General features: G+C 39.6%; 1 protein-coding gene across 2 annotated transcripts in view; it reads right to left on the bottom strand.

The window, feature by feature from the left end:
• Positions 1-3,395: 3,395 nt before the first annotated feature.
• Positions 3,396-12,246, bottom strand: part of LOC144683527 (TBC1 domain family member 22B-like) — a 370,874-nt gene continuing 362,023 nt past the window's right edge. For both annotated transcript variants that reach the window (XM_078546604.1, XM_078546605.1), the window contains exon 13: positions 3,396-6,909. In XM_078546604.1, coding sequence (XP_078402730.1) covers positions 6,781-6,909 — 129 coding nt within the window. In that variant the 3' untranslated portion in view covers positions 3,396-6,780. The remainder of the gene's footprint in view (positions 6,910-12,246) is intronic.

The raw sequence follows: 12,246 nt of genomic DNA, 5'->3' as shown, positions 1-12,246 counted from the left end.
TCAGATCCCACAGCACGATGTCTAGGTTGTATTGATAGACCTGGGGAGCAGTCTTCCCAGGTCTCCTCACCATTCTTGTGGTTGCTGCAGCCTCTAAACTTCCAAGTGCTGGTGAGCTCTTGCAGTGATCCCTTGAATTAAAAATCTTTTAATAGGTCCAGCATGCCATCTGGCTGGCCTTCTTTAATCGGTCAAGGAACCTGGAGGTGAGGTGCTAATGCCATGGTTCAATTAAAGAGTAACAGCAAAACCCACGGTAGAGCTCAACAGGCTCCCAATCCACTAATGGTCCTGCCGTTTCACCAGGGATGAAGATGAGACAATTCAGCCCCCATGTTTTTTTATTTCAACTGATAAATATTTCTATAACCTCGCTTGGTAATCAGAACTTGAATATTGCTGGAAAGAGAGACACGTCGCCGAAGATTTCGTCTTGCAATCATGAGAACACACGCAAGAATGCCAAGTTTCATATGATCACTACAATTAATACTACAGGAGAAAAGGGTGGTGATTGGTTGGCAAGTTGCCTCTGATTGGCCAAGGCATTGCCATGGAGAAAGCTTGGAAAAGGGGCCAAGACTGATGAGCATTATTTCAAATCAAAATTAGTGGGGACCTTTTGAAGTGAAAGATTGAGAATAGTGACATGTAGACCAAATTTAAAGGTGTTGGAAAGGTGATCAAACATTGCAGTCATTCATGATGAGGATACTAGATTGGTGTTACAGCTATCAAGAGGAATGTTGATACGGATCAATGCGTTCAGTTCCAGTGGCACATTAATCAGTAGAGCCTTTGTATAAGTTTATGCATTGAAACATTAGGTTAACACTTCTTAGTTATGATTGAACATTCAAGATGCAGCTAGGCACTGCAAACTCAGAAAACAGTCAAACTCATTGTGCAACAAGTACTGTCCATGGATTCTATATGATATTGAGCAAACATATTTAATTCGATTTTCTACATCCATATCAATATCTCAAAGCTATTGTTAAGTACAATATTTGCATCAGTGCATTCTTTGAGTCAATTCTGGGAGCCATATTTCTGAAGGAGCCTCATTCCTTTAGTGGCAAATACTCTGGTAGTGCTGCATTAACAGGAGCACTGAGTCTTAACGTCATCATATGTTTGACAAACCTGTTGGGAGGTTTTTTTGAGGATGTTACGAGCAGTATAGATAAGGGGGAACCAGTGGATATGATGCATTTGGATTTTCAGAAGGCTTTCGAGAAGGTCCCACACAGGTTGGTAAACAAATTTAGAGCACATGGCATGAGGTAATATTTTGGCATGGATTGCAGATTGATTATTGGACAGAAAACAGAGTAGGAATAAATGGGTAATTCTCAGGTTGGAAGGTTGTGTCTAGTGGGGTACCATAAGTATCAGTACTTGGGCCCCAGCTATTCACAATCTATATCAATGATTTGGATGTGGGGACTAAATGTAATATTTCCAAGTTTGCAGCTGACACAAAACTAGATGGGAATGTGAGTTGTGAGGAGGATGCAAAAAGGCTCCAAGGGACTTTGACGGGCTTAATCAGCGGGCAAGAGCATGACAGATGGAATATTACGTGGAAAAATGTGAGATTATCCACTTTGGTAGGAGGAACAAAGGTGCAGAGGATTTCTTAAATGGTGAGAGATTGGGAAGTGTTGATGTTCAAAGGGACCTGACTGTCCTTGTTCATAAGTCACTGAAAGCTAACATGCAGATGCAATAATCAATTAGGAAGGCGAATGGTATGTTGGCCTTTATGACAAGAGGATTGGAGTACAAAAATAAGGACGTTTGCTTCAATTACGGAACCTTGGTCAGACTGCACCTGGAGTATTGTAAACAGTTTTGGTCCCCTTACCTAAGGAAGGATATACTTGCCATAGAGGGAGTGCAGCAGAGTTTCACCAGACTAATTCTTGGTATGGTGGGACTGTACTATGAAGAGAGATTGAGGAGACTGGGCCTGTTTTCTCTAGAGTTTAGAAGAATGAGAGGGGTTCTCATTGAAACTTATAAAATTCTTAAAGAGCTCGACAGAGGTGATGCAAAAAAGATGTTTTCCTTGGCTGAGGGTTCTAGAACCAGGGGACACAGACTTAGAATAAGCGGTAAGCCATTTAGTACTAAGATGAGGAGAATTTCTTCACTCAGAGAATCTTTGGAATTCTCTACCCCAGAGGACGATGAAAGTTCAGTCACTGAGTATGTTCATGACAGAGTTATAGATTTCTAGTCTAGATAATGACAAAAAGGGATATGGGGATCGCATGGGAAAGTGGCCTTGAGGTAGATGATCAGCCATGATGTAGTTGAATGGCAGAGCAGGCTCAAGGGGCTGAAAGGCCTATTTCTTTTCCTATTTCCTATTTGGGAAGTGAGGGCTTCTCTCTACTGAGTGAACCTTTGCTTTCTTGGACATGGTGAAGAACAATTGGCGTTTGAGCACATTTTGAAGCATTGGAGGGAAGGATATATTTAAACCTTTTATAGACCTGCACTGCACCTGAAGAAGCTTTGATTGCTGTTGGCAGAAACAAAATGGAACAATTAAGTATTGGGTGCCTATATGAAACAAGACCATCAGATGACCTGGTTACAATTCAATGTTAGAGGAAACACTTTATTGAAAAATGAGAGAATGGTAAAAAGATTAATCTCCAGTGTCAGAGGGCTAAGTTACAAGGAAGGTTATATAAAAAAAACATGCACTCTTCAGTCCTCAAGAAAACTATTTTCCCCTCAAAAAAAATAATATATAAGGACCAAGATAGTGGAAAAGAAAAGATAAATCCTGAGTACTATTTCAGTTAAACAGGATAAAGGGACAAAGTAAAAACCAATAAAATGCAGTTTTAAGACTGATATCAGGGAGAACATTTTCAAACAGAGAGAATCCTATCTGGATTGGGCTTCTGGGTAGGGTAGTGAAGCAAAATGTTTGGCTTCATTAGAGACACTTTAAAGTTGTGATGTGGGAACCAGAGTTTTTATGGAACAATGAGCTAGATGGGATGAATTAGCCTTCTACATCTGCACTTGTTTTCGTTATAAGATTTGGACAGGAGACTTTGATTTATATATCCACGTGACTCTCAACTATTGCGGGGAGGAAGTTGACATTTGGAACTCAGGGCAGGTCAAGGCTGCCTCAAATATCTTTAAAGCTCCTTCCCATCACAGTGATAACTTGGCACTGACTTGGAGATAACTTGCTTGTGGAATGAAATTCATCTGAATGATTAGTTATGCTGCAGTGTGGAAGCAATAAACAGCAAGTCAAATTCAGTCATCCTACACTCCCAATGGTAACCTTTGGTGAACGTTGCTGAGGTGCAGATGCCTAATGAGTCATACAGATGAAACAATAATCAAAGACAACCGACTGATGTGGAGCAGGAATTTAATTTTTTAAAGCCTCATAATAGCACTGACTACAGAAGCATTAAAAAAAACATGGTTTGAAAAGGAATTTGGCATATTTCAGAGACAGTATCATCCAAAGGGCTAATATATTAATCTCTTCACTGCTGTACAAATGTGCTTGCAAGATCACATTTCCAGTCTTTGATAAACTACTTTAATGGAAAGTCTTGTATTATGTAATCTGCAAAACAGGTCTATAACAGCTACAACATAATACACAAAAAATTCATCTTTTGGACTTATTGCACGCAGAAGTGACAACAAATTGTGTCTTTTTGATAGCACATATCATGTTAAAACATCACACAGTGAAAAGGTGGAAAGTCACAGTTATAATTCACTTCCATCCTAAAGGTCTAAAGAAACTTGAAATACCATGCAACATCTCTCTGGTTTCTGATGGTGTAGCTGTAAGCATTCCAGAGTCATAGACATTGTGCTAATATTTACAACATGAGATGCCACACAACCATGGCCAAACACTACAACATCTGTACAGTTCGGAACAGTTAGTAAAGGCACACAAGTTCACTTGTTCTGCATGTTGGTTCTGCTCACATTTTTATTGTGTAAATAACAAATCTTCAGTATATAAAAGCTAAAATAGCATTTGTTTCCTCTGTTTCCTGATTAGGATTCCAGCTTCACACAACAACATATGGACAAGCATCACATATATGATAGCAATTCTGATCAGAACAGTCTCATTATGCTCACAGGAGTGAAAACATTTGCACCATTATATTGGTGTGTTCATTTGCCAGTTTAAAAAATAATGTTTAAAGCTTCCTTGCACCATATAATGATTCCTCAGCTAAGGTCATAACCAACCCAATCTGTTCCAAATTTTGGTCAAACATTAGGCAACCAATGACGAAGGGTAGTTTAGATATACGCCTTTCAATTTTGGCCCTCCTTTTGGTGGTAAATCAACTCTAAGATCAACAGCAATTGGGATTAGCCAGGGAAGCTACATTATATGTGAAGGGGAAAAAAAGCAATATACTTGCTATCTTCTAAATTTAGTCAAAGAAATTAATTGTGCTTTGATCCATGTGCATGACTTTGATTAGAATGTAACCATTTGCAAGCAAATATAAAAGTGGAAGCAGAACCAGGTGTTAGGACTGTAATTACATTAGTGAACTTTCACACCTACCTAATCGTCCAGAAAATAATTTGCACATTCACACTTCCTTTTAGAATGCAGGAAATTAAAGCACAGTTTTGATTGCAATTCAATGTAAAAATTACCATTTACATTATTTTAAATTTCCAGAGTGACAATACACAGACACACCAAAAACTACAGCAGAGTAGTTTTCAATAATTTGCCCTTTAAGTAAAAAGGAAAACACGATTAAAACAAACGTGGCATTCAGACATTAAATTAAAAAGTAAATGATGAAATTACTGACATAGTTTTAAACACGTAATAAAGTCTATTTGTGGACCTCTGAACCTCTGAATCATTTATCTGCCTTTTCTTCGCACTAAAAACAGCCCTGGATAGCAACTTCCAAAGAATCACACCACCCAATGACATAAAGCTCAGATACTGCAAGTTCAGTGTAGAAGTAAACAAAGACTACCTTTTCCTGACATGACCAAAAATGATCAAAGGTTATATATTAAATACAATAAAGCTGACCGAGGAGTCTAACAGCAGAAAGACTCACAACCTTGGAGCTACTAGATCAAGTTCCAAGTTTGATTCCCAAGAATGTGCACTTATGATGATTTTGGCAGGCTACTAGTTAGAGATAGTTTATGGTAGTGAACTGTGAGAATAATGATACAGTCTACTTTATCCTGCAGGAGATACAGCTCCCATCAATACAGCGTAAGTAGTCTTGGTTCCTGAACATAGGAAAAGCAGTAGGTTCTTTAGCCCCTCGAGTCTGTTCTGCTACACTTTTAGGTCATGGCTGATCTGTACCTCAGCTCCCTTATTCTGCTTTCTCTTTATATCTCTTGACATATTTACCTTTAGGAACAGGAAGATGCTATTCAGCCCCTCACTTATTCTGCTATTGTTAGATTGTTTCTGATCTGTATCTCAGATCTATTTTCTCACCTTTCCTCCATATCCCTTGAGAATACTTGGAAACAACAGGCAATCTGAGAATGATGTCAGTCATTGCTGGATGCAGGGTAAGCCACTTTTCCAGCCAGGTTAGTCGTACTAAATTCTCTGCACCACTTCTGTAATATTAGAGCCTCAAACCAATAAGGTGAGAACAAGAGGGGAAAGGAACAAAAATCAGGGATTTCACCCTATCCGTATAATTGTTGGCCATCAATGGAAAAATCTGCTTCTCAGGTCTCAGATATATATTTTAAAAATATATATATTTATATATTTTAGTTACATGAATAATTTTTTAAACCCTGGAAGTCATACACAAGGTATCTTTCAGCAGACAAAAGGGAAGTATTAAGAGCTAAAAGAAATGCCATCAACGCTTTCCAAAATCATTTTAAACATAAATATTGCAATGTTTTCTCAGCTTTACATAAAAATAATTGGTCAAAAGGCACACAAATCAAAAGGAAATACCTGAGAAACATATTTTGCTCTTGAATGGCTTCAGTACAGTTTGAAATCTACATTATTGGCATTAATAATTGGCCTTTTAACACAACATTAGCTCTCATAATACAGATCTTTAAAAAAAAGTTATAAAGATAGTTAGATTTTTTCCAAATTTCCCAAATTCTACATTAAAAAATGAATCATTTTATTGCTTATAAAAATGATAATTAGTAGAAATGAAAAATATTTTTAAATGAATGTATCTCACCAAAACAGTTAAAGTTAACACCAAATAGTACACAGCAACTTCAAAATAAAATGAGGAAAACTAATTTTTTTTAAAAAGAGGCACAATTTAAATTTTGTGAATGAGTATCATTTACCACAAGAAATTTGATGCCAGTTTTAAGAATGAGGAAAATTTACCCAGTCTCTTTTATGCACACTAAATCCAAACACTTAAGCAAGTTTCTAAGTATAAGCTCACAGTAGTTCAAATTAAGGACAAATACATAGTAACTATTATACAGAAACACACTATATAATGCCTTTCAAATCCTTTTCTAAGAATTATGTATAACCTAGTATCAAAGATTTATCAAGGCTCTATGAAGAGCAAACTGAGGGAGCTCTCAGTCCACTTTCAATTTAGTATATTACAATAACAGCTCAAGAAAAGCTTCAAGTAATTAGAAACTACTTTCAAAGTAGTTGAAAGAGTTGCTGTCTCAGTCAATAGAGCTGATGTCCACCTGACCTGAAAGACTGCAAGGAGTTTAAATTCGGCTCTCAATGTTTTTGCTAACCACTTATCGTCTGTAGTGATTAGGTGCATCTGCAAACATGTACTTAAGCCTGTATGCTTCTGCTAGGAGAAGGCCAACTTCTTCGTTACCCCAGTGGATTGTAGGTAGGTTCTGCAACAACATCAGGAGACCCTTTAAAAAAGAACAGACTTCAGTTTGGTACATAAACAATCATACTAAATACTTGCCATCAAACCAAATGCAAAGATCTCCACTTGTCTAAGACTACTGATTCAGATATCAAGAACAAAAATAAAAAATACATATCCCATGAACATAATATTAAACTTACTTTTAAAAAAAAACTCATAATAAATGTCTTGTGACTTAATTGATAAAAGTAATACATGGAAATTGTTATAATACAGGGCACAACAGAAGATGAGACTTACTATTCAGGTGACCCACAGCATTTAAATAAGTGCTAATTTTGAATTGAGAAAGAATGAAACAATGCATGGCACAAACTAAATCCAATGCCACCAATTGCTAAAGATAAGGGCCACATATGCCAGCCAGGATGATTATGATTATGCTTTGCTTTCATACTAAGTTACCCCACAATCCTTTATCCAAAGCATCTACACCTATGGTCATCAGCACCACCAATCAAATGATCTCATTTTACACTTAAGAACTATTAGAAAAAGCTGGAACTAGACATTTTGGTTTGATTTTAACTGGGAATATGTTTGGGGAGGGGAACATCCACAGAGAGGGAGATGTGAGGCCAATTAAGAAAATGATTAAGGATTGCAGAAACTTTTCACAGATTCAGTTATGTTGAAAAATGGAACTTCAAACTGCTTAAAAATCAGTTAAACATTTTTTTCACAAGTTCTTTCCTTGGCAATCAAAAGCTTTTAAAACAAATTTATGAGAAAATCATTCAAGATGGACATTCAGGAAGATGCAATGGTGACAGTGAAAGTTTTGAATTGACAAATCTCTGCTTTGCGTTTCTCTGTTTCCTTGTGAATTAGTTTCAGTTACTTATTCGGCTTTAATTAGTAATCACTGATTCACCATGGTAAACTATGACATGTAAGGGTAAGTACCATGCAAATGAGATTAACAGCAGTTCAATTACTCTACTTAGAAACTAAACTGCTGATTACTTAAGTGGCATATTTTGGCAGTATGTCATCACTCGAACTAGGATCTACTGAAGTATCAAATATAGGCAAATTTATGAGGAATATATTGCACCATGGAGTAACACTCTGCCATTGAAATCTGCACTCAACCCCTGTTTAGATTACAAGAATGACTTTCTTGACAGTTCCAAAGGTCTTATGTGATATGAGCTTGGTCAGTCTCAAATCTATTTCTAGTGGTCATGGGCTCACTTATTATGGACCAGAATTCCAGCTAGTCCTCAGCATTGGTGCTTATTTTCATTTAAAATTTACTCATGGAAATGTTTTAACTGCTTTGGGACTGAGCAGCATATTTTTCTTCTTGAAATTAAACTACCAGAGTATTATTTCCAGTAAAGACAAAAGGTGGGTCTAACAAATCCAGGGAACCCTGGATGTCGAGGGATATACAGGATTGGATAAAGAGAAAAAGGGAGGCTTATGGCAGATACCGAGGGCTCAAAACAGCGGAAGCCCGAGAGGAGTATAGGTTTTGGAAGGGGGAACTTAAAAAGGAATTTAGGAGAGCAAAAAGAGGGCACGAAAAAACATTGGCAGATAAAATAAAGGAAAATACAAAGTTATTTTACAAGTACATGAAGAGTAAGAGGATAACTAGCGAAAGAGTAGGGCCCATTAAGGACCATAGTGGTAATTTGTGTGTGGAGCCGGAAGACGTAGGTAGGGTTCTAAATGAATACTGTGTGTCGGTGTTCACAAGTGAGATGGACAAAGTGGGTATGGAAATCAGGCAGAAGGACTGTGATGTAATTATAGAAATTAGCACAGAAAGGGAGGAGGTTCTAAGTGGTCTGGCAGGCTTAAAAGTAGATAAATCTCCAGGCCTGGATGAAATGTATCCCAGGCTGTTGAGTGAGGCAAGGGAGGAGATAGCAGGGGCACTGGCAATAATTTTCAATACCTCTCTGGCCATAGGAGAGGTGCCAGAGGGCGGGTGGACAGCCAATTGGCTGAGTGGCAGGAAACAGAGGGTGATAGTCGAGGGGTGTTTTTGTGACTGGATGCCTGTCTCCAGTGGAGTTCCACAGGGATCGGTGTTGGGTCCCTTGCTGTTTGTGGAATATATATATATATATATATATATAGAGAGGAGGGTTGATCAGTAAGTTTGTGGATGACACGAAAATTGGTGGGGTGGTAAATAGTGAGGAGGATAGCCTTAGATTACAGGAGGATATCAACGGGCTGGTCAGATGGGCTGATCAGTGGCAAATGGAATTTAATCCAGATAAGCGTGAGGTGATGCACTTGGGCAGGACAAACAAGGCATGGGAATACATGATGAATGGTAGGACCCTGGAAAGTACTGAGGGTCAGAGGGACCTTGGTGTGCGTGTCCACCGGTGCCTTAAGGTAGCAGGACAGGTAGATAAGGTGGTTAAGAAAGCATATGGGATATTTGCCTTTATTAGCCAAGGCACAGGATATAAGAGCAGGGAGGTTATGCTGGAACCATATAAAACGCTGGTTAGGCCACAGTTAGAGTATTGCGTGCAGTTCTGGAATCCGCATTATAGGAAGGATGTGATTGCAAAGAGTGTGCAGAGATTTACCAGGATGATGCCTGGGCTGGAGAGTTTTAGTTATGAGGAGAGATTGGATAGACTGGGGTTATTTTCCCTGGAGCAGAGGAGATTGAGCGGGGACATGATTGAGGTGTATAAAATTATGAGGGGCATAGATAGGGTAGACAGGGAGAAACTTTTCCCCTTGGTGGAGGGATCAATAACCAGGGGACCTAGATTTAAGGTAAGGGGCAGGAGGTTTAGAGGGGATGAGAGGAAGAATTTTTTCACCCAGAGGATGATGGGAATCTGGAACTCACTGCCTGAAAGGGTGGTAGAGGCAGAAGTCCTTTAACATTTAAGAAGTATTTGGATGTGCATTTGCGATGCCATGGCATACAAGGCTATGGGCCTAGTGTTGCAGAATGGGATTAGAATAGTCAGGTACTTGTTTGACTGGCGCAGACTCGATGGGCTGAAGGGCCTTTTTCTGTGCTGTAGACCTTTATGACTCTATTTTGATCGTTAAAAGTAGTACTTTCTCTAAGTATCACCATTATCAATATCCTGGGGTCACAATTGACTAGAAACTGAACTGGACTAGCCATATAAATACTGTGGCCACAACAGCAGGTCAGAGGCTAGGAATTCTGCAGCGAGTAACCCACCTCCTGACACTCCAAAGGCTGTCCAACATCTACAAGGCACAAGTCAGGATTATGATGGAATACTTTCCATTTTCCCGGATGAGTGCAGCTCCAACCCCACTCAAGCAGCTCGATACTATCCAGGGCAAAGCAGCCTGCTTGATTGGCATCCACAACCTTCAACATCTAATCCCTCCACCACCAACGCATAGCGGTAGTAGTCTGCACCATATACAAGATGCACTGCAGCAACTTACAAGGTTCCTTCAACAGCACCTTTCAAACCTACAAACTAGAAAGACTAAGGCAGCAGATGCATGGGAACACCACCGCCTGCAAATTCCCCTCCAAGACACACACCATCCTGACTTGAAACTACATCACTGTTCCTGGGTCAAAATCCTGGAATTTCCTTCCTAACAGCACTGTGGATGTACCTTCAACATATGGACTGCAGTGATGCAAGGCAGCGACTCACTACCACCTTCTCAAGGGCAATTAGGGATGGGCAATAAATACTGGCCTAGCCAGCGATGCCCATGTCCTGTGTTCAAATAATTTTTTAAAAAGTACCACTCTACTATTTTGGCTATAAGATGCAATATTTCATTTGCTCTGTTGACGGCTATTCCAGGGTCACTGAACATGTAAAAAACTTAGCTTATTAAAATTCTTAAATCTCTTTCAACCTTTTCCTTAGTTATTTTGACACCAGTCATGGAATAACTTGCTTCATCTATTTTTAATTCCTATCTGTAGTACTTAATACTTTAATCTGTCATTGATTTTGCAATTTTCACATAGTTGAACTCATATTGTAGATCCTAAACTGCCTTCTCCAATTCAACTGCACTACCTACTTTGGTATCATCTATGAGTTTTACATGTTTACCTTGAGCCTCTGATTACAAGTCCTTATTATAATGTAAATCAGAAATAGTGCGATCCCCAACACCTATCCCTGGAGCTTCTTACTCGGCACTTCCCTGTACTCGAACTTAATTGCTGCAATGTACATAACACACTGTTTCTTAGCCTTTGGCCAATTACTTATCTATTCCAAAGTTTCACCCTGAATCTCCAATCATTTAAGCTTAAACAGAAACCTTTCATGGCAAGTTTATCAAATGCTTTATTAATGCCAAGGTGCATGCACTATGTCACTGGGATTTCGACAGCCCTCTGAGGATGTTACTTACACAAAACTCTAGAAGGTTGATCATGAAAGATTTTTTTCTTTTCCAGATTGGCTGCTGTTTATAAGGCTATTATCATGCAGGCAATCCAAATTTACTCCTGATAATTGATTCAATTATTTTACCTTGATAGACTAGGGGATCAGAGCCAGCAGCAGTAATAAAAACAGAAAATACTAGAAAACTCAGGTCTGGTAGTATCTATGAAGAACAAAACAGAGTCAGAGTCAATAGGCAGAATTTAATGAGGGCAGCAGGGGGCCCTATGGCCACCACCAATAATGGTGGCCCCCTGCCAATTCCAACACTGGGAGCCTCGAGGGAATTAATTCCTTAATTGGCAGCCGGAACACTGCTGGCTCTACAGAAGGCATTTAATTGCTGCACTTGCCTCAGTAGGGTGGAAATCTCACCCCTGAGAGCTGAAGTGGGGGATGGGGATGGGGCTGTTCGAGGAAAGGGCAGGAGGTGGCTCTCAGTGCTCCATCCCTCCCACCCATCTCCCAATGCTGGGTCCCTCAATCAGACACTGACTGCCTATGAATGAGGGACCCTCCTACTAGGCTGCAAGCAAATCCAGCAGGATTTGCTTGTCAGTCTCCTCGTTAGGCGACTCCCCAGGCCGCCCTGGATGAGGCCCTTAGTGTGCATTAATTGCCCACTTAAGGACCTAAGTTGGCATCTGGGCGAGAAGGCTGCCTGCAAGCCATCCTGCCCTGGATTTTTTCGAAGGGAGGGGAGCGGAGCCCACCCCACACCATCCTGCCTGATCAAACTGACCTGCTGCTTCAGAAACCACTACCGGGGGGGGGAATTAAATTCCGCCCAACAGTTCTGATGAATGGTGCCAGACCTGAAACATTAACTCTGCTTCTCTCTACACAGGTGCTGCTGTCCATGAGTCTTTCCAGCAGTTTCTGCTTTTATTTTGGATTTTCAGCATCCAAAATCCAAAGTTTTG

This window comes from Cetorhinus maximus, chromosome 8 (genome assembly GCF_964194155.1).
Source record: "Cetorhinus maximus chromosome 8, sCetMax3.hap1.1, whole genome shotgun sequence".
Classification (NCBI taxonomy): domain Eukaryota; kingdom Metazoa; phylum Chordata; class Chondrichthyes; order Lamniformes; family Cetorhinidae; genus Cetorhinus; species Cetorhinus maximus.
This window is presented reverse-complemented; position numbering and strand designations above follow the sequence as displayed.